This window comes from Plectropomus leopardus, chromosome 1 (genome assembly GCF_026936395.1).
Source record: "Plectropomus leopardus strain MGB_pleo_1.0 chromosome 1, ASM2693639v1, whole genome shotgun sequence".
NCBI classification, from domain to species: Eukaryota; Metazoa; Chordata; class Actinopteri; order Perciformes; family Serranidae; genus Plectropomus; species Plectropomus leopardus.
The window spans coordinates 3,434,409-3,461,391 of record NC_142176.1 but is presented as its reverse complement, the minus strand read 5'-3'; the positions used below and the strand labels follow the sequence as shown (position 1 = coordinate 3,461,391).

General features: G+C 37.9%; 1 protein-coding gene across 3 annotated transcripts in view; it reads left to right on the top strand.

The window, feature by feature from the left end:
- The window catches only part of lrrk1 (leucine-rich repeat kinase 1), an 84,438-nt gene that overhangs the window by 9,094 nt on the left and 48,361 nt on the right, over nucleotides 1–26,983 (top strand). For 2 of the 3 annotated variants that reach the window (XM_042490273.2, XM_088083033.1), the window contains 16 exons: nucleotides 803–993; nucleotides 3,991–4,162; nucleotides 5,227–5,406; nucleotides 6,396–6,532; nucleotides 6,626–6,852; nucleotides 8,160–8,287; nucleotides 9,740–9,903; nucleotides 10,817–10,954; nucleotides 13,126–13,238; nucleotides 14,343–14,413; nucleotides 15,570–15,699; nucleotides 19,547–19,659; nucleotides 21,070–21,284; nucleotides 23,137–23,301; nucleotides 25,509–25,681; nucleotides 25,779–25,899. In XM_042490273.2, coding sequence (XP_042346207.2) covers nucleotides 803–993; nucleotides 3,991–4,162; nucleotides 5,227–5,406; nucleotides 6,396–6,532; nucleotides 6,626–6,852; nucleotides 8,160–8,287; nucleotides 9,740–9,903; nucleotides 10,817–10,954; nucleotides 13,126–13,238; nucleotides 14,343–14,413; nucleotides 15,570–15,699; nucleotides 19,547–19,659; nucleotides 21,070–21,284; nucleotides 23,137–23,301; nucleotides 25,509–25,681; nucleotides 25,779–25,899 — 2,438 coding nt within the window. Of the gene's footprint in view, nucleotides 1–802; nucleotides 994–3,990; nucleotides 4,163–5,226; nucleotides 5,407–6,216; nucleotides 6,310–6,395; nucleotides 6,533–6,625; nucleotides 6,853–8,159; nucleotides 8,288–9,739; nucleotides 9,904–10,816; nucleotides 10,955–13,125; nucleotides 13,239–14,342; nucleotides 14,414–15,569; nucleotides 15,700–19,546; nucleotides 19,660–21,069; nucleotides 21,285–23,136; nucleotides 23,302–25,508; nucleotides 25,682–25,778; nucleotides 25,900–26,983 lie in introns of those variants that run through there. The other variant, XM_088083078.1, reaches the window with a different exon arrangement.

The window sequence follows — 26,983 nt, the reverse complement described above, 5'->3', positions numbered from 1 at the left end:
TCTTTTCTGACGTTTTAAGATTAACATAACAAGGCTAATAACATGACAATGACAACTTTTCTCTTCTTGGTTAGTAGCGGAGGGCAGCAGAATCACTGCGGTAAACCATAACACTGAGACTGATGCCGACATTCAGAATCGATAAATCACTGTTTTAAAAACACTCCTGACATTAAAGTTACGTTTGAGGTTCTGTAATTTGAAAACCTGCTTGGTGTTGACGTGGAGTCCCTGTGTTTCGCCTGGTAATGATCTTGCAGCATCATCAAAGGAACGGGAGGTTTTCTCACCCCGTCATCATAGAGGCTGCTGTAATAAGGTGACCTAGTTTTTGGTTTGTGCTGCTAACAGGACTACAGTAAAAAATGTGTTCAACCTGCAGCACGCTGCCACAAATCGCAGTATAATCCTCCTCACAAATACTCCTTTCAGCAAGAATCAAGAACAAAAAGCAGCTTCAAAATAGATGGGCCTTCTTTAAAAGAAGTAAAAGTAATTGAGAATAAATTCTGCAAATATTAATTGTTAGTATTATTACACCAGGGATGAAATATCAAAGCCTAATTTTCCTTTTTTATTTTTTTTCATCATTCTTTCTTTTTTTTTATATTTCTATTTTTATTTTTAAATTCCTTTTCACATTCGTCCATGTGTATAGTGCTGGGCAATTAATCAAAAATGAAGTGAAACTGACATTTGGGACGTCGAAATGAAGCAACTTTGCCCCTATCGAGTATTAAAAAAAAATACTTCTTTTAGCTTTCATATGACCCTCTGCGTGTGTCCCTCTGTCTGTCCTCAGGCCCTGGGGAGGAAATGGGAGCCAAGGCGTCGTTATTGGAGGCACCGGGGCCCGGCTCCGGTCTGGTTCCCTCTCCGACTCTGGAGAACATCCGTGCAGCGTATGAAGACGGAGAGGGAGCGACTGCCAGAGAGCTGATCCAGCAAGCCTGCTGCGTGGAGTGCAGCGCAGGGATGCCCCGCATCGACGGGGTGAGCACTCTCTAATTTCATATACACACATTACAGGACACATCACAGTCACACCAGCTGCACTGCTAGCTGAGCTGTGGTGGGAATTTGGGTCACACTAAGTTTCCCTTGATTACATGCTGTACTGCAGTGAGTCAGAGTGGGAACGAACACCTCTGTGGAAACGAGAAAGCTCCTGTGACGCTCGTATGACTGCATGTATCCGTAGTATGTTTCTGTGGTACCTAAAATCTAGTGACGTTCAGCATCAGACACTGAAAACTTGAAGATACAGTCCATGATCGGAATTTAACCAAAACTGAAAGCACAAGATTCAAACTTACACTCACTTGGAAACGAAATGAAATTACATGTTAAATTACATTAACATAAGATTATTGTATGCTATCTAAAAAAAGAAAAAAAGAGAAAAAATAAGAATAAATTTGAGTGTATAAGAGGTCTCCATATTTTTCTTTTTTTAATTAGCATTTTAAAAAAAGAAATAAATATATATCCCCTTTTCATATATTTCATTCACAAGATTTCTCCATTTATGATTATTCATAGTCATTTTTAACAAATTTCTTGTTATTTGTTTAATTATTGCTACCCTTATCATTAAAAACAACTAGGAGTTTTCTGCTCAATTTTTTGTGGTATTTTCCTCAGAAGTAAACACGGTGGGTTTTTGCTAATGAAAGTGTCAAAGATTTTTAGTGATATTTGTTACTGAATTTTCCCACAACACATTTCTAACATTACATGACCAGTATACATGACTGTAATCTGCTTTCAAGAGTTTGATTTATCTTTAATTTTACTTTATTCTTCTGTTCTACTTCTCTGTGGTGTTTTGAAATATCTAATCAAAATCTCACATGAGTATTCTCACCAGTATTTCGAGCTTGTTGTGTCAAATATATTTTTTACACATTTGTTCCCAGTCTGATAATGAAATATTGCATTTAAGTTCACTTTCTCATTTGTTTTTTACTCTTGAAAATTTGTTTATCTTGATTATTTTGTTGCATCATTTTGACAGCCTTTGTCATATATATTTTTCCTTGTCTTTTCCTCCCATGTCCTGTGTTGTAGTTGCATTATTCAGATATGCAGAGTGCTGCCTGCAGTGGTGCAGCGCTCTGGTGTTCTGTGTTTGGTTATGAGGAGGAGGAGGAGGAGGAGGAGGAGGAGGAGGAGGAGGAGGCGTGTCATACTCTTGTTTTTGTTTGGGAATGAGTCCTTCTCAGCCGTCTGCAGAGATCTGGCCCACTTCTGCCTCTGTAACAATTTCGGCTGGTACCGTTTCTGCATGCATGGGTTGATATTGGTTTCCTCTGTGAGAAAACACACAGATTAAGCGTTGAAAATTTTGCATAGCATGAATCATTTATGTCATTTGTGATTGTGAGATGTCAAACATGTTTTCAGGTTCTTTGTTGCGTTTGCTGTTTTAAGTCACACTGGCTGCGTCGGTTTGTTCAGACTGAAATATCTCAGCATCTGTTGGATGGATTGTGATGAAATGCGGTTCAGACTTCGTGTTCTTCTCAGGATGAATTGTAATAACTTTGCTGATCCTCTGACTTTTCATCTAGCACCGTCATCATGTCAGAATTTTATGTGTCCAATAGTGGCGTTTGATTCAGTTTTTACGGCGTCGGTTTAATTTGTATGTGTGGCTGCGAAAGAAAGAGTACTTTCTTATTTCAGCAGTGACATCATTGTGTTTAACAGCCAATCACAGTGCTCGATGCACACAGAAGGCACAGACTTGATTGATTTTATATTTTTTTAAGAAAAGATGCTTTGAGCAGCGGTGGTGCGCCTTATAGTGCGTTTTGGGAGATTTAAGGGTTTGTAGTTGAACATGGTGGATGGTGAACATGGTGAACATTATACCTGCTGAACATCAGCATGTTTGCATCGTTATTGTGAACATATTAACATGAAAATGTCAGAATTCAGCAGAAGGCTCTGCTCCGTGCAGCCTGTTAACACGTTCTGTTTAGGCTCGGTGATATGTAAAATTTCAGGCCTTCATACCTTCCTGAAATTTCACCGGGGTATACGGTATATGACGGTACAAGTGTGCGGCGCTCACACCCCCATCCCACCCCTGAGGGGGAGTGCATTACTCAATATCAGCTTTTCAGACTAATAAATACACAATAGAAACCCACGAAATGTTAAGAAAAGTGATATTCTCACACCTGTTTTCATATTAAACAGCAGTCCATGATGACTCAAAGTGGCATTCATCAGACACAAATATGCCAAAATATTTAAAAGCACCATGTTGCTAGGTTTTCTATTTCCCGTAAACTAGTCGAGACACAGAACTGTGACACCAGGTGTATTTTATAGTGTGTTTGATAAAGGGCGACTTTTTTTTAGAAACATGGAACCTGAAAAACCAGTCTTCTGTGAGCTGGTTTCTGTGAGGAACCACATCAGTCCTATTTTTTGTTGTAGATTTCAGCTGTGAGAAATGTGTTTTATTCAGCTGTGAAGCTCTTTTCATTTAGCCTTAACTCTGAGGTGCGATTATTAGTACTTAATGAGGCCGATAACCGACATTTGGAACCGATATGTATTTACAGCAGAAATGAAAATCTCTCTGCCAATATTTATAATTTGGAGTATAACAAACTCCAACACTAAACTTGCCTTTAGTAAATGTTTAATCAAAAACAAAACTTTCAACATCATATTCAGCAAATTCCCAGCAAGTTGAAAAAAATAAAATAAAATTCAGTGAAAATTTAAATAAAAAATTAAAAAAATAAAAATAACTCCCTGAGGTTTTACAAAGTAAACGTCCCTCCCATGTTGACACTTTATTTGCACTTTTTTATTTAATCATTTTCATTGGTGATCCTTGCAAAATGCAGAATATGCTAAATGCCATAAAAATATATAAAAAGTAGCGTACAATGGCCATGGAGGGATGCCACAGCGGTTAATTTGTGTGTCATTGTGTGTGTGTGTGTGTGTGTGTGTGTGTTGTTCCAGGTTCGTCTCCTGTGTGTGGCCACTCAGCACGGTGACCTGCAGAGTGTGTGTTACCTCCTGAAAGAAGCCCGAATCACTGTTCCCCAGGATCTGTCCAACAGTAACCCCGCCATCCTGGCAGCTTACTACGGCCACGCCAGCCTCGTCAAACAGCTGCTCGATTCTATACCTGGTAGGAGGAAGGGAGAGCCTTTTGTTTTGTCAATAAAATAATGTATTCATTTCATTTTCACCCACAGTAATTAAAGACGGGGCACACCATCATTTTATTTCCTTTTAATTAAGGCTCCAACATGGTGTCATTAACGTGTTCTGAGCTTGTTGGGGGAGCCAGCGCTGTATTGACATATTTAGTTTTTTTTTTTTGAAGCAGTTGAGCTGAATTGTTGAGAACTTTGAATGTTCTCAGTCAGATCTGTTCCTGGACTAAAGGACCCTGCAGGGCAGTCTGTGTGGTTGTTGATAAAGAGAAGTGTGTTTTTGGACTGTCCTCCCTGGTGTTGGTTTCCATTAACCCTCAAACTGTCCAAGCTGAAATTGCAAATATAACATCGCCTGATGGAAAAAGGCAATTTTGGAAAAACTCCCCTTTATTACGCCCATGAGGTGGTATTTAGGTGATTTGAAAAAGCCATATTTCACAAAACTGGAAATACTATTATAGGTCACATGATGCTATGGATGAACTGGCTCCCTCATAAGATAAGATAAGATAAGATAAGATAAGATAAGATAAGATAAAACATAAAGTTACAAGGTGCCACCAACTCAACAGTCTAGAAAAAAAAAAAATGTATATATCTAAAAATAAATCAATAAAAAGATGATGCTGCAGGAGCTGCAAGAGGTGTTATTGCATCACATAACTCTGAGAAAGCTGAGCGGGTCATCGGGAAGTTTTGAATCCACAATTCCTCTGTGAAATCGTGGACTGTCAGCTCCCAGAAATCCCTCATACCTGACGTATACGGGGCTTGTCTTTCCTGCCTACGTCACCTTGGATAGGAAATAATGATGGCCAGTGTGGTGGCTGCAATAGAAATAAAGCTGCTAATGTTTTGAACATGCTTCCTTAATGTTATCGCCGGAGGAGAAGTCGCGAAACATCACTCAGTGGAAACACAGTCAGCCTTTGGAAAATATCGCTTAAGCTCTGCAGTTCAGTCTGTGTGGTTGTTAATTAAGAGAAATGACTGACTTTGCTTGTCTGTTGTTGCATCTCCGGCTTTCTTTCAGGTCCGTGTCTGAGGAGAGACCTGCTGAACTGGATGTTGGCCACATCCTGTCAGCAGGGCCACCTGGACGTGGTCCGGCTGCTGGTCCACGGCTACGAGGCTGACGCCAAAGACTGCGCCATCCACAGCGATGAGTTTGCCGTCATCACGGGGCTCCCGCTGTACGCCGCTGCACGAGCAGGTAGGGAGACACACGATAGTACGCTCCACATATCATCTGTACTATCACAGCAAACTCGTACAAAATCCTAAAAATAACACCAGACTGTCAGCCTTAACCTTCTGAAACCTGCAGCGACATCATTTATCTTGTCCTGCCTCTCACAAGTATTTAAACCTATGAATCACAAGCAGATTGGAAGGTTTTCTTTCAGATACATGAGGAAAAAGGTAGTAAGCGACTTGGTCAGAAATGTAGCACAAATTCCCCAAAATTAGTAGATTTAGAAGATGATTTTTTAAAGGCTAGGGCAAAATGTCTAGGGAAAAACTACATTTATAATTATCATAATGACATATTTAAAATTATGTTACAGAATAATCATTTTAATGAACCTTTTCCACGTCATTTGCTTGTTTGCTTTTTCTTTTTTTAAAAAACTAATTTTCAGGTAATGTTTTTGCAGTTTTATAATAATTTCTTGCTTTTTTTTTTTTCTTCTGAAGTTGCTCTTTGCCTTCTTCCCAGGTTTCAGAGTTTTAACAAACATTTCCATACTCAGTTTGCTTCATTAATCACTATGATAGCCTGTCGGTTGCAGCAGCTTCTCTCTGTTATTTGCAGTGACTGTTATTTTATGCACCATCGCACACCTTGATTAATTTAACATTATTACTGTTGGGCTTCTTAATTGTTGCACAGTTTCAAACAGCAGATGGTAGCAGCAGCAGCAGCATAAATCTGCCCTGTAATCCTGATCCTTCTCTGGCTGACCAATCACAGCTCAATCATGGGGCGCTACACACACAGACTAAAGCGTGTGTGTGTGTGTGTAGCTGCACTGTAACCTCAAGACATAATTTCGACAAATGCTGAACCCCTGCAAGACGAAAGCGTGTGTGACAAAGCTGTGAAGTTGCAGAGGTGTTGGAGATGTGACAGATGTTTAGTTAACAGTGTCCACTTCTGGTGCTGTGAACACGAGGTGACCATCGTGTTTTGTGTCGCAGGTAATGAGGAGATCGCTTGCTTCCTGCTGCAGAACGGAGCGGGGTTCTCCTCGTACACGCTGATGGACCATCCAGCCTTCAGCAAACACCTCCTCAGACTCAAACTGCAGGAAACCTCCAACACAGAGGGAGAGAAGGTCTGAGTTCATAATGCTTTAGTTGTACTGGTCAGGCAGCTCTCAGCCGTCCTCCTGACATCATGCTGTGTGTGTGTGTGTGTGTGTGTGCAGAGTGTCTCTGTGTGTTGGAGCGGTCTGCAGCTGCCCTGGTTGGAGCTGGACTGGTTCATGGACGTCTCGTCTCGTATCACCGACCTGGATCTGTCCTCTAACAGCCTGGCAGCTCTGCCCTCCGTGGTGCCCTGGGGTCTCCTGCACCTGCAGACTCTGGATCTCTCCAACAATCTGCTGAAAGAGCTGCCGGCTGCTCCCAGCTCCCAGGAGGTCATCTGCACCAGGTACACACAGCACCAGAATTTAAAAAAAACCCCAACTTCTTCTACAACTGCAAACAGTACAATAACTGAATTTAAATCTCTGAGAACACTTTTCCCCTTCTTTTCATTATATATGTTTTTTTCTTCTTTAATGTGTTAATTTAGTCTCTTATGCATGGATATTTAATAGTAATAATGAAATTAAGTAGAATAAGAATTATTATTATTATTATTAGACATGGCCCAAAAATGAGCATCAAATAGTAGAGAAACGTTACAAGAAAATTGCTTTAAAATAAACAAAAAACAATCTAAATATTTTATTAGCATAATAAACATAAATTAACATAATAATCTGGTTATTTTGTCTCTTAATCATGAATGTTAAATAATAACAACAATAATAACAACAACAACAATAATAATAATAATAATAATAATAATAATAATAATAATTACTATTATTATTATTATTATTCCTTAAAAGTGCTGAAAATAAAAATATATCTCTTTATTTTATTTTATTTTATTTTTACATTTTATTAAATATTTTGTAACATAATTTAAATATAAAATCATTACAATTATAAAAAGATTTCTGGACGTTTTTTTTTTTTAGTAAATAGCTAATCACTATTTTTAATTCCTAAATCTAAGCATATCATGGTGGCTAGATTCTTCTTCTTCTTCTTCTTCTTCTTCTTCTTCTTCTTATTCTTATTCTTATTCTTATTCTTATTCTTATTCTTATTCTTATTCTTATCCTTATTATTATTATTATTATCATTATTATCATTATTATTTATTATAGTATTTTCTGTGGAGGACAGGCTTGAGTGGGTAGAGGAAAGTGGGCATAATTGTATAATGAACAGTCATCTGTCTATTTCTATAAAATCAAATAAAACTCCCAAAGTGAATTACCAAATCACCCACTATGAGGACCAGGACTCCAGATACTGACCCAGTTGTTATTGACTCAGAATGCTCCTAAAAACCACATAGTCTTATTTTGTGTTTCTGCATGTGTCACATCCAGATAATGCAGTGTGAATAAATAGCTTCCCTCTTGCTGTCAGTCTTTGTGCTAATCTAGGCTGAACATGTCCTGCAGTTAATTCTGTGGACACAAACAGATTAAACAAATATTGATCCTCTCCTCTGCCTTTGGCTAAAATGGCAAACAAGCTAATTTCTCCAAATGTTTAATTATTCTCTCATGGACGGCTTTTACAAGCGCATGTCAAACACTGATTAAATGACCCGAGTGTAGCTGCTCGTGTCATAAAGATGAACCTCTCAGCCTCCGTCTGCTTCCTGTGCTTCAGGTTACAGCAGATAAATCTGTCTCAGAACCAGCTCACCAGTTTACCGCCCGGACTTCTCCATCTGACCCACATCCAGAGAATCTGTGCTGCTAAGAACCAGCTCGCCGTCCTGTTCGACATCCCCGACAGTAGGTCCTAACTCTGAATCTACATCACCGCTGCGTGTATGCAGGAGGAATATTTGAATAAAGATTTAAAAGAATGTATAATCGCAATTTTCGTCACCTGCACGTCGAGGTTATTTTTTGAAAAAGCCCAAGAGCTGCAAGAGTGACATTAACCCTTTTAAACCTGAACAACTGGCTTTATTTCTTTCAAAAACATGTGAAGAAGGCAATGAGACAGCTCAAAGAAATGGCCCAAAAGATCTGTGTAAAAAGTTACAAGAAGTAACTTAAGTAACTTAAGCACCAAAAAAAAGAAAATTAAAAGAAAAAAATATATGTGTGTGTGTGTGTGTGTTTATTTTCTGTAACATAATCTAAAATGTATATTTAGAACTCAACATTTGGTGGGTTTTGTACCCTTTTTAGGCTAATTTTTAAGTCATTTTCTTGTCACTTTTACTTTATCTTGCAATTTGCCAAGCTGCTTACAGCTGTTTATCTGAAGTTTTGTAAAGAAATCAAACCAATTTGCTCAGGTTTCAAAGGTTTAAATGCTGGTGAAAGAACGTGGCACAAGAAAACTGATGTCGATGCAGGTTTCAAAGGGTTAACCCCCAGACTTAAGCAACAGTGAAGAGCCACAGTTCAAAGGCAGTAACTAAGATGATTGACAGCTGTTTTCACAGGCGTAGATTTGGGGGGGATTCAGGGGACATGTCCCCCTCAATATTAGGAGCATATGCACTAAATATAAGATAAGAAGCCTTTATTTTCAACACACACACACGTACACGTACACGTACACGTACATGTACACATAAAAAACAGTCATGAAACAAAAAACAAGGGCAGGGAAAAAGTGCATTAGTATAAAATATAAATAAGTACAATATTACTGCTAATTGCTGCCCTGCCAAATAAAAAAGTCCTCTGAAATAAGCAGAGGGCTTTAATTCTGACAAAAAATTAAAGACATTTTGATCATAAATTGATGTAGAAAGACATTTTTGTCCAGAAGAAATTACCAGAAGGCAGGAAAAAAGTGTTTGGTGATTAAAATTTCATATATTTTCCCCCTTAAATGTTGAAATGAAAGCCTAAAGCTGCATAACAGACTCCTTGTTTCTGGTTGTGAAAATGTTTTTGATAAATGTAAACACCTGTAGCTGCTCACAGCCTGTGCATGTTGATAATGAATACACGTGGGTTATTACTGCCATTTCAACACTTTATCATTTCGAAACATTTGTAAAGTAATTCAGGGTAAAATCCACATTTATATGAATTTATTTTATAAAGCATATTTTAGAACATCAACTGTTGATAAACGTGCTGTTCAATCTTTGTAAATGGTCATTTTTCTGCAAGGCTGCATCCTTTCGCCACTTCTTGTTATTATGTGCGCTGATAGTTGCAGGAGTGCACGGGAGGTTAACTATTCCTTTACTTTATTCTTTATCTCCATCCTCTCAGCTACTAACTGGATCGGCCTCCGTAAGCTGGAGGAGCTGGATGTGTCTGATAACAGTCTGACCGGTCTGCCCACATCGGTCATGCACTGTTTGAAATCCCTGAGCGTCCTCAACGTGTGCAGGAACTCACTGAGCTCCTTCCCCGACCCCTGGGCCTGTCCGCTGGTAAGAATCCACAAACCTGTTTGGTTTATATGATGATTTGATGTATCTGCCAACTGTAACAGCTGAAATGTGCCTCAATCCCATAATAATTAACACAACATTTGCTCTAAATCAAATTATTATGGTTTTCTTGAGGGCTTTTTCTGTGTTTCATTGTATTTTTTGGGGACTTTGATACACTAAAAGTGCAAACTTATTAATATAACAAAGTGATTTTGTTAATATAATTAAGTGTGTCTCTCCACATTGAGATTTTTACTTCTCTGTGGATGTATGCCTTCCCCCTTTTTTCTTTATTGGAACCTGAACTAGAACATTTTTCCTAAATTCGAACTAGATATGTTCCTCTTTGTAGAAGTTTGTTGTTAATATTGGAGTTTTCTCCCTTCAACCTGATTTAATACAATTTTGAATGTAGGTGATGTTGACTTATGATAATTTTATTATTAAGGTTTTTGAAAAAAAAAAAGATGTATGGTGATATTAAGATTTTTGATATAATGTTTTTATCCACTAAGATAGACTTGATGTTTCTGTAATATGGCCTTGACATCACTTTTTTGTCTATGCATTTAATGTATTTCCTATGTAATCTATTTAATTGTTTGTCAGTTTAACTGAATGGCTCTCAGATGGTTAACCACACCTGCAACCACACCTGCCCGTCAGCTTATTGGTGTGCATTATATATATATATATATATATATATATATTTATATATATATATATATATTTATAGGTGTGTTTCTATCTTTTCAAACATATTTGGCCTGACGAAGATCCAAGTGGGATCAAAATGTTGTCTCTCTGATAAACGTGTATGCTTTAGAGTAGGTGTGCAGGCGTAACCTTTTTTCTTCATTGACTGATTATGTTAATAACACATATTCTTCTTCCTCTTCCTGTGGTGCAGAAACAATGCAAAGCTTCCTCCAACGTGATCGAGAGTCTTCCGAACACCATCTCCATCTTCTGGAGGACTCAGCTGCAGGAGGTGGACTTTTCTGACAACAGCCTGAAGGAGCTGCCCTCATACATCTTTGAGCTGGAGGTAAGAACCGTTGTTATATGTGCTGAATTTGCAACTATTAGAACAGAAAAAGATGCATAAAGAATATTAAAGTGAATGCAGTCAGACTCCTGTGTGTGTGATCTGTTATGTAGCCTGCAGATGGCGCTGCTGCTGTGTGGTTGAGTTTGGGTCACAAAAGCACCAGAAGGGAGTTTACAGGTCAGATGCAGAAATCTTTTTAAAATAATGGTCATTTTTAGAAAAAAAAAGAGTACGCTTAAAAGGAAATCACATGACACAAACCAGCCATTATTACCAACTGAGAGACAGATTTATTTTGGGTGTCTTCTTGTTTTTGTTCAGCCCCCTTACAACTTTCAGGCTGTTTTGTTTTTGAATATTCGCAGAGGTTATTCTTGTTGCTGCTGCGTGGGACTTTCTGCTCACACACAGTTTTTCTTTTTTATATACATTTTTTTTATTTTATTTTGATTTAATTTTTTTTTTAAATATTACCTTTTTTTATAATTTACAATGCAACACTAGAAAACAAAAATTATTTAATCTTTCTTTCCATAACACAACATTTTAATACCAATTAAGGCCATTTTTTTAAGATTAACTATTTCAATGCCTTTTAGGACTTTTTTCAGGATCCACGAGAATCCTGTAGGAAACAAAAATCTTCTTGCATCAGGCCAAAAGCCCAAATGGACAGCAGGTCGTTCAGTTATGTGAGAACAGACATGGAGTCATGCTCGAGTCTTTAGTGTTTGGTTTTTGTGCTCCATGTTTATAGTTCTGCATGAGCTATATTAAGTGATAAAATATGGATGTAATTTATTTGACTAACAATCTATAATAACAGCATGTTTCTTTCTTAAGAATCAGACTTTGTTTTAAATAAAAATAAACCAACAAAGAAGAAAGAATAAGAGGAAAACAAAGCACTTACAAAACTTAAATTTCCCCAAAGGTGCAATTAGTGGTGCAGCATAGTTAAAAACAAACATAGTGTAAACACAATTGTACATAAAATGTAGACATAATTAAAAACAAGAGCGACGAAACAAAGACAGAAGTCTGTGGTCGCTGTATAGCAGCTTAGGAAGTTGGGTTATTGCATAATCAATAAATGACACACTGTGAAATCTGACAAATTGATTTTAGTTAAAAACATCTAGTAAACTAATTTCCTTGAAAAATGTGAGTAAACAGAACTATTAATCTTAATTTATGTTTATATCTAATTGTTAAGTTTACTTAAAATGTAGATATATTTACTTGATTTTGTGATGTTGTTGCAACTTGAAAATTAGAAGTTTAATTAAACCAATCTTATTAAGTTAAAGCGACTTCAGTAAACCAAGTCTACACTACTCTACATCTATATATGCTGCCAGTTGCAAACTAGTCATCATCATATCTGTAACTTGGTTTACTGAAGTTGCTAACACTTAAAAAACGAACAAGGTAATTTCACTAGTAATTCTTCAGTTGCAGCAACTAAATACAGCTAAATTTCAAGTAAACTTAACAGGAGCTGTGAAGTAAACATAAATTAAGATTTATATCTGTCACATAAACATACATATATATATATATATATATATATATATATATATATATATATATATATGCATGCATACATACATGCATACATACATGCATGCATGCATGCATACATACATACATACATGCATGCATGCATGCATACATACATACATGCATACATACATACATGCATGCATACATACATGCATACATACATACATACATGCATACATGCATACGTACAAACACATGAAAGCAGAAAGGTTTATTTGTTATCCTAAAGGCATTTTGGTACAGTAAATACTTCAACGATATACCTTCATTATAAATGAAAGTATTGAATGAATGAATGCATTTGTTTTTACGTACGACGTAACCAGTTACATGTGTTTTGAAACAAAGAAACATCTTTTCCACCAGATTTGGCTGCAGTATTTTTCACATCTCTGTTTTCTTTTTAGAAAATGCCTGATTTGAATGAGTGAAGTAATGATTCGAAACAGAAAAGCACAGCGAGAACGTCGGAGTGTATGTTTTCTTCACTGTACAGGAACGATGGCCAACGACACCGCCAGCCAGCTGTCTGTGTATTCCTTGAAAGGAAAATGTGAAGTGTGGTTTACAGTATCTCACCCCTCCTCCCTCTTGTCCATCAGGCTCTGGTCTCCTTAAGATTGTGTGGGAATCACATTGCGACACTCCCGGCCCCCAGTAAGTGGAAATGCTCTCAGCTCAGGACCCTCGATCTTTCCAGGAACCAGCTGGGCAAGTAGGTCCTCACTGCAGCCCCCCCGCTGCCAGCTGTTAGAGAACAACACATTCATTCACAGTGGAGTTTAAATAAGGTCGTGTGAGAGACATTGTACACTTTTAATGCACATCGCAGCATTTCTGTCTACCAGTGTGTGAAATTAATCCTGTGAAACCTGAGCAAACTGCTTTGATAAACATAGGGGGGGAGACAACAAGCAACGTAACAAGACATGGTCCAAAAATTAACAACGAAGTTACAAGAACCCCACACACACACACACACACCCACACACACACACACACACACACACACACACACACACACACACACACACACACACACACACACACACACACACACACACACACACACACACACCACCACCACCAAGAAAAACAACAGCAACAAACAAAACCAAAAGACAAGCAAACAAGAAATTTACCTGGAAAGAATAGCTAAAAATAATATATATATATATATATATATATATATACACACACAGTATTAAGGATTATTAGAAAACAATTTTCAAAAAGTGGAAAAATGTCCAGAAAACTATATTTATAATATAGTATGATATAATAATAAATAAATAAAAATAATAATAAATTCTGTTACATAAAAAAATATATAGAATATGTAAAATAAATACAAATAGATATTTTTTATTATTTTCAACCATTTTTCTAAGTAAATTTCTTAGTTTTGCTGATTTTCAGGTGATAATTTTGCAACTTTCATGCAAATTTTTGGACCATGTTTTGTTAAGATGCTTGTTGTCTTCCCCCCGTGTTTTTTAAGAGATCAAACCAATTTGCTCAGGTTTCCAGGGGTTAATAATCACCCATTTTCAGCTACTTAAAGTCATGGAAATGGGATAAAGTTTAGACGTTCATTGGTAAAATGTGTGGGAACCCTGACTATATCATGCTGGTCTTTAAGTTCAGTTTCTGCCTCTCTTGCATGTTACTCTTTTTCTTTGTTTGTCAGGAAATTTCCTGTATTTCTGAATCATATTAAGGCAAAGCCCATGCAGTATACTGTTTGTAGATATTATCATTCAGTCTTGATGCTGCTTTGCTCAACATTAGTGGACTTTTAACTGTATTTCCTCTTTAGAACTGAAGAGGGGCCCAAATCCAGGAGGCTGGCCTTCCTGAGCACCTGGAACAGAAGGGATCCAGATCCAGGTAGATCTGCTTTACATGCATTGAAATAAGTAATTCTAATAAGTTAAACTAATTTGCTTCTACTGTTGTGGACTTAAAGAGCTGATGTCAGGACCGTAGACTGTATATAAAGATGGACATCATGACAGCTTCCCAAAAGTGAGGCTGTTTAATCTGGATCGCCCCCTGGTGTCTGTCTGCAGTATAGGTCATAAAGCCCGCCCCTCCGTGTTCGTGAATGGGACATGGACCAAACTAAAAACTCACAGAATAAATTTTTCCCAAACACGGTTTCTGTCACTGAAGGTAGTTCTCATCACCCTGATGCTTGTTCAAGTGTTTGTTTTTACAAGTTTAGTTTTAAAGAGTTATTCAATTCAATAAAAAGGGGAGTTTCCTCCATGATTGACAGCTGTGACAGCCAGTCCATGAGCTCGCATTAAATGGGGCTGCTCGCGATTGGTCTGGCGACTGTTTTGTTGGGAACTCTCCCACCGCAGATGGCAGCGGGTGTTTTAGCTTCACTTAAGCATCTTTACATACAGTCTAATGTCAGGACTACAGTGTCAGACTAACAGATTGTTTCTGTTTTTATTCAGTCGCACCACTGGTTAGATCTTGTGATTGTAGCAACACACATTCAGTTGAAGACATTTGGAGGATGTTTTATCGACAAAGGAGCTCTTGAGGTCATCTGACGAGGCTGTGAAGGTGCTTCAGGTCAAAAAAGTTATTGGGAACCACTGTGCCAACACATTACCTGCTATTGACTATAACAGCTTTGTAATGTCTCAGATTTCCAGCCACAAATAACACAGTTTGATTCCTGCTGAGTTCACTGAACAGTCACAAGATGCTGATGGGACTGATTAATGTCCAGTGTGGGTCAATCCTCTGATGCAGTTTGATAAAAGACATAATTATTGCACAGCAGTACTTTTACTGATATCGGTGTTACACAATGTTGCTGTTGCAGAGGAATTGCCTCCCGCCAAGAATCCACTTCTGTGGAAGACTGCTGACTTCTTATATTCTCTGGAAACATTTGGCACAGACTTAAACGAGCACTAGTCCTCCTTACCCAGCTACAGTTTTAGTAACTTTATATGAAGTGTAGTTTGTGTGTGTGTGTGTGTTTGTGCGCATGCTGTGACCCTCTGCATGGCTCTGTCCGCAGTGTGTCCCATAGAGTTTCCCATGATTCTGCGGGATTCACTGGAAGTGCTTTACTTGAATGACAACCAGCTGGAGTGTGTTCCTCAGTCAGTGTGTGGTCTGCACAACCTCACCGAGCTCTACCTCTCCAAGTGAGTCCCTCCGTCTGTCCCTCCGTCTGTCTGTGTGTCTGCCAGCTTTGACCTGCACACTGTCCCTCTCTGTCCTCACTCTGCCACACCCATGATGTTTGTTTAAAGTTCTAATCTCCACATCTGTTTTTTTTTTTTATCTCTGTGTTGTGGGACTGTACTTTATTTATCAGAGCAAGTGGGTGGCTGGGGTTTGATGTTTTTATTTAAAATAAATCTAAAATAACAATTTTTAAAATAAACTTTATTTGCATAGCACCTTTTATACAAGAAATGCAGCCCAGTGTACTTTACAAGAAAGGAATTACACTCACCAAGTGCTTCACATCAAGACATGAAAGACACAATAAACCTTGCAAGTAAAAATCATAAGATCATAACAGAAAGCATAGAATGCATCTTGAAAATACTAGCAAAAATAACATAAAATAAGGATACAAATTGAATGCAAGTTGTATGCAAAAACACAAGTCCCTCCACAGTGCTTACAATCTCTCTCTGTAAACAGAGAGAAAGGCCAGCGCGGTGACGAGGAGTACGTGCAGAACGCAGAGTCGACTGAGATGTTTACATGACGGAGCAGCTCCACTTCCAATCGCATTATCTGGGTGTGTTAGTCAGATTTAGAGAAATGTGATTTAGTCTGATTTCAGTCAAACGAGCAAGTTTACATGTATTTTAAAAGTCAAGTTGTAGTCGGACTCGACTCTTTCTAACATCATGTCAACGCACTGACTGATAAATGATGTCTGAGAGGTGCAGAGCAAAGACGCTGCAGTTACAGAGTCTGATGTTTCTGCAGCAGCTCTCGTGTTTCTGTCACTGCTCGACATATAATCGTAAAATAACAGTTTCTGGGTGCTACAAAATGTTAGTACAGACAGATAACAGCGTTTCAAATCCCCTCTCAAATCTAATGTCCTTTTGTTATCTCACTAAGCTCCAGCAGCACCTATTTTGAAAGGGCTTGATATTAAATTTGACCTTTTTAGCTTTAACCCTTAGAGCCCGCTTTAATATTACACACACTCATATCGCTCTACGCACAAAATATGCTTTTAAAAATCAGGCTTTAAAAAATATTATACACTAATATGATTTCATTGAGTTTCAATATGTTTTCAGATTTAAAAAAACCCACAAAAAATGAATTACATTCAATAATACAACATGCAGAGTAGATTTATTTTCATGATCACAGCTCAGGATATGTCAGTGATCAGCAGCAAAATTGATTTTTATACATTATTATTTTTGTGCAGTTTTAAATACTCACACTCATACCGCTCTGCACACAAAATGTGTTTTTCTAAATCAGGCAAAAAACAAATTATACATTAATATTATTTTTTACTTTCATTGAGTTAGTTTTTTAACCAACATCAGTCCTAATCATAAATATCAAATATGCATTAATTTTCAGAATTTAACCCTTTAAATGCCACGTTTTCATCATGATGCCACTATGTTATTAGATGAAAAAAAACAAAACACAAAAAAAGAATTATTTTCAATATACTACATGCAAAGTAGATTTCTTAAATTTCATTAACACAGCATGGGATGATAAATGATCTAGATATTACGAATGTTGCAAATACAAATTTAACTTCTAGCAGTTGACTAGAATAACAAAAACAATAGCTTTTTCAGTCTGTTATTAACTATATACAGTTTGCTGCATTAAAACTGAGTAAGTGAGATGAAAAGACTGACAGACTTCATCTTGTTCAATAAAACAGATGCTGACAAACTTTTCCTTTAGGGACATAATTTGCAGTATTTTTCATACTGCAAAATGTTTACAATCCCAGAAATCTTGACTCAAGTATCATAATAGTATTGTATCACGGGGCCTCTGGTGATTTCCACACATGAAAGTTATATGACATTTTTATAGAAATGTTCATCTTGAAATGAACAAAATAATCATTTCTGTGGACAGTGTGCTGCTCATCTTCGGCTCTTGCACTGTTTGAGTCAATGCCATCATGTATTCCCACATGATTGAGTATTGCATCTGGATTTATTAATATTAAATCAATTTTAAAACAATAATCATGTCATCAGTTTTCATTTCAAATTACACATTACATTGGCAAGATAATTGCTTTCATTATTGTTTTTCACACTGACAGACACTTTAATTACAACATTATGTCACCGTGAAAAGCCAAATGCTAAAAGTCAAATAAGTCAAAACTGACAAATCTGTTTGGGTTCACTTCGGTCCCTGGGAACCAGCGCTCAGTATGAGGTCAATCCTCCTGCTCCAGCTGTTTGCAGCTGTTTTATACAAGCAGCAGCTTGCTCTGCTCTCACAAAAACCCCCCACCCGAAAGATTGAAATGTTTGGGAAATCATGGATCCTCAACATCCCATGGCTGCCAAAAAAGTACTGTGGCATCATCTGCATCTGACTGTTTTTGAAAGCCCGTGTGGGCTCAGTGAAGGTCTGTGAGGTCCAAACACTTCAGTTTCATCAAATTAGGAGTAATGCGACATATTAAAGGTCCAGCGTGTAGGATTCAGGAGGATGTTTCTGCAGGAGCCCAGAACAGACTAACCGAACACTGGTGACAGACAAGGACATTCATGGTTTTGCATTGGCCACCGTAGATAGCAGCCCCTCTGCGACCAGCAGCGTTGAAAAAACGCTGACTTTGTTTTCTTTCTTTTTTTTAACCCTTTGAAACCTGAGCAAATAGTTTGATTTCTTGCAAAAACACCAAAATTAGCAAGAAATTTGTTTTAAAAAAGTACTACAAAATTACTTAAAAATGATGGGTAAAAAGGTGAAAAAAAATAAATAAAGAGTGAAAAATGAAGAAAATGCCCCCCCCCCAAAAAGGTGCTGAAAATGAAAAGAAAAAGTATGCTTTATTTCTGTGACATATAAAGTTTCCTGGTCATGTCTTCTTTTTTTCTTTTTTAAGTTTTCCCCCTTTTTTTCTTTTTTTTGTAACACTTTGTTTACCGGCTTAAATCACCGGGTCTGTTTACTTTGGAGAGGAAGAGACCTCTGTGGATAATTCATCTCCTGGTGAAAACTTCCTGAATGTTTGGATCTAAAGTCATCAGAGAAAAATGTTTAGCACTGAGTCGCAGGTGCTGAGCCAGCGATCCTCTCTGACATGCCAAACAGCTGTCAGAAAAACACTGATTTGTACCATGATACTGCTTTATTTGGTGTTTCTATTGGTTTAAATTACCTGGACCCTTTGTTTTGGAGAGGAAAAGTCTTTCGTGGATAATTCAGTTCCTGGTAAAAACCTCCTGAACATCGTGGATCAGAAATAAACTCGCTGCAGGTGCTGGGCGAGCGGCCTGTCTGTGAGATGCCAAACACATCAGAAAAAGACGGATTCCACATAAAACAGCTTTATTCAGTGTTTTGCATTTCTTTTAATTTTTTTTGTGGCTTTTATTGAAAATTTAAAAATGGCATTTTACGCATTTATGTAGTTTATTTATTTGTTTAATTATTCTGTTAATAATAATAATATTATTTTATTTTGTTAGGTTTTTTTAAAACTATTTATTTATTTCACTGGTTTAAATCACCAGGTCCGTTTGTTTTTTTGATGAGGAAGAGATCTCTGCAGACAGTTCAGCGGGTAAAAACCTCCTGAACAATGAACACTGAAGGATTTCTAACCAGGAGACGTTTCAGCTGGTTGCAGTCTGCAGTCCTCACCACTGGATGCCACTAAATCCCCCTAAATTTTACACACTGCTCCTTTACGTTTTTCAAAACTTCTAACACCCTTTAGACGATAGGGATCTCTGAACATCCTCGTCCTTCATGTAAATTTGACTTTTTTTGTCTCTCCTGCTCTGGCGACAGTAATCCTGGGATCCGGGAGCTTCCAGCAGAGCTCAGCCAACTGTCCAACCTGTGGCAGCTGGACACCGAAGACCTCAACATCACCAACGTCCCCCAGGAAGTAAGAAAAGAAGGTACTGTCCAACTGTCTTTTCAAAAGGAAACAGAAATGTGTAGAAATGCTTCGCCTGAAGTTATAATGACTTCCCAGACTGAATGTATTTTTGGAAAGAATTAGGACAGTGGATTTTGTCCTCACCACTTACATCATAAGCCAATTAGGAATTATTACAGAAAACCAAAAATGTTTAATATTCATACTGTGTGGGCACCAGACTGTTGGTTTGAGATAGACTTGAAAAACTGGAAACCAGTTCGGAGGAAAACCACCATTAACGGTTTAAAACTTCGGTTTTAATTTTGAGAATTTACTTAATTTAATTGAAATGGAAATGTTAAAGTGACACACCAGTGTGTAAAAATGCAACATAAATACAGCACTTCAATTAACGGTAAAAGTTGACCAAAATTGGATTTAAAGGCTGATGAAATAACAATAATTTGGAGTGGAAAAAAGGCAATAACGGATACCCATCCCCCTGCAGATGTTTTTGTCAATGTCAGAATCAGTCAGTCAGTCATTCAATTTCAGATAAATCTGGACCTGAACGTCAAACTAACACTTAAAAAGATCTAAGTTGGAGTTAAGTATGTTTTGATTTATTAGTTTTTACCTCAAAAGTCAACCTGAGACTCTCAGCTACACAGAGACGCAAACTGGATTTTTTGTATGGAGGGTCCATGCAAAATGGCAACCAAAGGCGGGTAGTATTTCTTTTACTTATATTTGAAATATGTAGTGCAGTTATTTAAATTATTAGTATTAAAGGTATTATTTGCTTGGAATCTTGCAGGACTGTTGAGGATTTAAATGTAATTTGTTTTAGTTAGAGTTGAGTAATTTTGTAATTTGTCTTTTTCAGTGACTCATAAAAAAACATAAACTGTTATGTGGCTAAAATGTGTATGAAATGCAAGAGGGCTTTTAATTTGAAACTTGTGTTTTTTAATTTGTAACTTGCACTTTTAATCTGAAACAAAAGAGTGTTGGCATCAGGCGGATTCAGTCACTCACTCAGTCATGGCCTTTCAAAATATTTCATTTTGTTTTTTTCAAAACGTACAAACATCGCAGTCACAAACTGACGTTACAAAAACACCCATTTACATTTGGAATAACTAAAAATTAAATGAACAGACAATAAAATAAATTTGCACATGACGATTCACATAAAAATGTAAAGTTAAGCACAGCAGTACAATAATATAAAGGGTCTATAATTGATGAACAACACTTTGATAATTAGAGTAGTTTGTAAATCTTCCTATCAGTTCAGAGGAATCTGCCAAACTGATCAGCCTCTACAAAATGGGACAATGTTTTTGGTTGTTGCCGTGGCGATACCTGTCTCGAGTTTCTTGGTAATTGATAAAGTCACTTCCAACATCCTGAAAACCTAATGTCGACGTCTCTGGTTCTTCAGGTCCTGCGTCTGTCCTGGCGTTCCTCCGAGCACACCTGAGAAAGGCGGAGCCTTATAGACTGCTGAAGATGCTTGTGATTGGTCCACCGAGACAGGGGAAGACGGCGCTTCTGGAGGCTCTGCAAACCGGCAGAGCGGCGCCGTTCACCCCAGCAGAGTGCAGCATCTCCACCTCCACCTGGGAGCTGGAGAAACCCAACGGAGGCAAAAACAGCGTGAGTTAGACGCAGTCAAGTCAATGTTATTTATAAAACCCATTATCACAAATCACAGTTTGCCTCAGAGAAAATACTGAAAGAAAATACTGTAGAAATGTAGCCAAATGTGCTTTACAAGGAAGAAATGACATGCACCAAGTGCTTCACATCAAAAGACATAGAAGACAAAAAACTAATAAACCTGCATGAAAAACAATAATGGTACAATAACACAACATATAAAGTAGTAATAGACACAAAAACCAACAAATGCAATCCATGACAGCATCTAACATTACAGGCAAACACTGCGCTCCATGCATGTGGCGATAACAGTCATATGTATGCATGACTGACACATTTATACTGTAAATTCAGCGCACACACACACACACACACACTACACGGTCCAGATTTCAGAGCATAAAAAGGAAGAGAAAACTGGTCATCTATTCCCGCATCTGGATTAGCTTTCTGTTTCCGCTCGTTCATCCATTCATGCAACTTTCATCACCATATCATTATTATTATTGATTATGAGCCAGGAGGAGTTTTTCCTCTCTGACAGCCAAGATGGATAAAAGATTCTCTCTCTGCGCTCGTCGGGTGCAGCTGTATCAGCAGGAGAGCTGCTGGCGCTCTGGCCAAGACCAGCTTCCCTCCCTTCAGCAGTATTTTTAGTTTGGATAGAGCATTTATAAAATGCAGTTGCTTAAATTTTCTTCATTTTTCTTAACTCTGTTTTTAAAGGGGTGCAGTTCATCATCAACTGTGCATTGGTTATGATGTTCCAAGGTTTTGGGGGTTGCTCTACTAATTTTGAGGGAAAAGCAGTACATATATCTATATTTCTCTGTTTAAATACATGACTATGTGTCAATAGCGATGTTCAATCAAAAATAATGGCTCAATCCAGAGCCAGTGTTTGGTTTCTTCGTTATGGGCTGCTGTAAAAACATGGTGTTCATGGTGATCTCCGTCGTCAAGGACATCCCTCACAAGTATTTAAACTTTTGGGCACTGGTTTGATTTTTTTTTTAATGTGCAAAAAGGCAATTACAAACTTGGCAGGACATGTCCTGCAAATTTCAAAATCTAAATTATTTTTTAAAAGCCATGGAAAACAGTACAGAAAACTATATTTGTTTTTTGAACTCCATGTGCAATATTACTTTTTAGTTTTAAACATTATTATTAGACACTTTGTAGTTTATTTTCACTTATTTGATGCTCTGTTGTTGTATTCTTTTTGCTACTGTATTTTTGGAGCAATCTGGCACAAGAATTTCCTTCAGGATTAATAAAGTTCTATTTTATCAGAATTCTGTTTTTAAAATTCTATTACCATAATAATTTCCGCAATTTTTCAGACCATTTCAAGTTCTTTTTCCTTCCTTTTTTTTTGTTTTACTTTTTTCTTTGTATTGGGCTAATTTTCAGGTAATTCCCTGAACTTTTTTTTTTTACATCTTTCTTGGACATTTTTGGCTCGTTTCACCTTAATTTTCTCGCTGTCTTATCTTTTTGAAGGTAATCAAGTCAGTTTGCTCAGGTTTCAAAGGGTTAAATAAGTGCAGATAAAGTATGATTCATAACAGTTCCACAAAGTCCCTCACAAAATGAGTGGATTTTTGGGAGTTTTTTTTTTTGTTCTGCTGGGGTCTCAATTATACAATAATAGATGAAACACTGAACACCTCTTTTAAGAGACAGTGTTCCTGTTTCTCTGGATAATCCATGAAACACTTTGTCAGCACTTTTAGGTCAGATAGTAGCTCACAGGGAGTCTGTGGATTTGTCTTTTGGAAAGTTTTTATTCCTGACTCATCACTTCTTTAGAATTGACTTAGCGTCACTTTATTCCACACAGAAGGACTCGGTGGCGTTTAACGTGTGGGACATCGGCGGTCAGGCGAGCATGTCCACAGTGAAGCAGTGTTTCTTCACTGATAAGGCGCTGTACGTGGTGATCTGGAACCTGGCTCTGGGAGAGGAGGCTGTGGCCAACCTGCAGACATGGCTGCTCAACATAGAGGTGAAGTTTATCTTTGTCACACACACACACACACACACACACACACACACACACACACACACACACACACACACACACACAGACGCATGCATGACACATATAAGTTGAATGTGCAAAAAAGTTTTTGTGGCTGAAGAAATATTTTGTGCATATATAAAAAAGGTTTGTGCACACATATAATTCATAATAATAATAATTATTATTATAATAAAAAGGACTTATACAGAACTTTTCTAAGTATTCAAAGACGCTGTAACAATATTTTATAGCTGCAGAAATATTTTCTGCGCGTATGAAAGAATTGTGTGCACACAGATGTAATTTTCCCATGTGTAAAAAGATTTGTAGCCATAGAAATATTTTGTGCATGTGTGGAAAAGTTTATGTGCTCATATATTTGAACATGTATAACAAAATTTTGTAGTTTTTCTGCATGTGTGAAAAAGTTTATGTACATTTTAGTATGGAGTACGACTCCATACTAAAATGCGTAACTACTAAAAGTAAATGATACACTAGGAACAAAATTATGAAATATTTCATTTTTTATCATCATTTGTTGACACTGCATCCCTGCTTTCTGCCATTTCGGATGCCCTAAAACGTCATGCAAGTGTCATAACTCAGCAACTCAGGGAAAATTTCCCAATCGTTATTATGAATTTGGAGGGCTGTTCATGTGCTCGTAACTCATAATTACAGTAAATACGATATTTCCAAGGAGCACGTGAAGCCGCATAAGTTGCTGCAGACAAAAAGAATATTTCCAGTTTTGGTTTATTAACAATGACAGCTATTAAATAATAAAACAATGTGGGACTTTTATTTTGAAGAATGTATTGAAAATGAAACGAGGAGAAGGAGAAGTTATATAACATCACTCGATGGAAACGCTGTCATCTCTCAATTATGTTTTCTTGACATTTTGACAATATCGCTTAACTTTTGTCCAAATCTGTAATGCACACACACACACACATGCACACACACACACACACACACACACAGTGAAATGCAGTGTAGAGTGAGTGGGTCAGAAAGTGAAGGGTGTGACTCTGGGAAGCAGACAAACAGATGGTATTTGTGTTTCCACTCGGAGGCGGAGTTTTCTGATTTAAAGGAAAATCATTTAGATCTCAGGCCACAGAAACCGACCGCAGCCTGATGGATGTCGTTTAATGACGGCATGATGACGTGGAAGATGTTGAAACTGTTTGCATCATTTCACTTAAATGCTTCATTGAAGCCTAATTACTGACTCTCAACATATCATAATGCCTCCTCTTTGCCTCCCACTGATTTGTGTGTTCACTTTACAGCATTAATAATGACTGGATTTGTTTTATAGGTCAGAGTGAAATTCCCCCGTTTGATGCCACACCGCCGAAATAATGATAATAATAACAAAGCAAATAATAACAAATGTATTAATCAAAGTATAGAGAATAGCACTGTAGAAGTAGAAGTAGAATAATTCTACTGACAGTATGTGTAAAACTTAAGCGATGTCGATAAAACGATTGCGAGATGACCACGTGTCCACTGAGTGATGTTATGTGACTTCTCCTCTGGCGATAACTTTCCAAGAAGCATGACGATGAATGTTCAAAACATCAGCGGGTTTATTTCTATTGCAGTCACCTCTCTAGCTGTCATTGATTCTAATCGAAGGCGACTTACACACGGGACTAGTTGCTTGCTGCTAACGTGTGTGTGTGTGTGTGTGTGTGTGTGTGTGTGTGTGTGTGTGTGTGTGTGTGTGTGTGTGTGTGTGTGTGTGTTTGAGTAATGCTTCTAGGTAGCATGTAAACACTGGCGTGCAGATGCCACAAGCTCTCGTTGGTCTTGGAGAGCGTGCATACGTGAACGCGGCTTCCACATTAGGAGCTACAGGCAACAACAAAGCTAAAAACATGATGCCAGTGACCTTTTTCAAAACAACTTGGCACATCAGGGCTTCAGGACACTTGGTTTGCTTCGGACAAGCAGCATGGAGACATTTTGTGGTTTTATTGTGTATTTATATTTGGAAGATTTGAAATGGGTGAAAGCCCTGAAATAAGCCAGCGGTTGGACATGGCGTCAAGATTTTGTGTGTGTGTGAGAGAGAAAGAGATCAACTGCTTCCAAGGTCAAAAATAAACAGTCATGCTCATCTTTGTTTTCTTTATTACTCATTCAGTGTCTCTGTGTGTTTTCACCCGTAGGCGCGAGCACCCAACTCTGCCGTGGTTGTCGTGGGGACACATTTAGACCTCATTGACACCAAGTTTCGCACTGAGAGGCTGGCCACGCTGAGAGCTTACGTCCTGGCTCTGTGCCGATCGCCGTCAGGAGCTCGAGCCTCCGGCTACCCCGACATCACCTGGAAACACCTGCAGTAAGCTCACTTTTTCATCACACTGTTTTTTTCTATTGATAAGAAGCAGCGGTGTCAGTGTATTTATGTGTCTTTCTTTGTGTGTCTTTGACCTCAGTGAGGTGTCCTGTAAGACTCTGGAGGGTTTGGACGGGCTGAAGAAGCTGATCTACCAGGTGGCTCTCTCCATGAAGGACAGCAACAGCTCCTCCTGTGGCAGTAAGCTGCTGGGCAGGCTGGTGAGTGACACAGTGTGTCTGTGCTGAAAGAGCTTCACAGTTTGGACCAACAGTGAGAAACTGTTTGAAACATTAGCTGCATTAACGTGCTCACTTTTTCTGAATAAAATCAATCTGATTAAGGATTTTGGGTCATCTGTTCTCATGGGATATTCTCAAATACAATCTGTTGTTTACATGCACATGTAAAGGGAGCAGCTGTGTGACATGCGAAAAAATTATGAATGTAGTAACTTGACCGGGCTGCTAACTCTCACAATGACCGTGAGACACTCGCTATTGACGCTTTTCACACACTCTCACGCCACAAGTGCATTTTCTCGCAGTGAAAAATAACTTCTGATAGCAGTGCAGCTCTCCCTCGCCTCTCTCACACAGCAGGGCAGGAGTGAGTGTGTTACCGTGGTAACATGACTACTCCAGCCGCTCAAATGTTGTTGTCGCCATCATCTGTTATTGGAAAAACGTACGTCACCATGTCCCCTTACATGAGGACGGAGCACGCAAAAAAAATTTAGCCAGAGATGAATCAGCTTCATCGTTTACATGATACAAATTTTCTTTTGATCAGTTTATGAAAAGGTTTAAACTCTCCCTCTGCAACTGAAATTTGAATCAGTTTGGGCCTGTTTATGCATATTGAGGTGTTTATATGGATCATGTTTAATCTGTTTGGGCTTTTAAAAATCTATTCTAATCAGATTAGTTGGCTACATGCAAACATGCCTATGTTTATATGCAAAAAATATTCTGAAAAAGATAATGTTCCTATTTAGTTGTTTACATGGCTAATGAAAATTAATGTTCCACTGATACATGCACATTCATATGTTGTTTATCACATCAAAATATCGAGAAAGTGGAACAGCTGGAGCAGCTTGTGCCATTTTGCATCTTTTCATCAAAATTAAAAACATTTTTCATGGTTTTGGACTGGTAGGATTTGTTTGACTTTGAATACGGCCTCCCTCTTTCATTCCTTCAACCTCATTCTAGAAAAGGTTTTGTGTTATCTGCGCTTATCCAAAAACCTGAGGATATCCAAGTCCTTCATATTGTTCAAAGGTGTGTTTCTCCTTAAAGT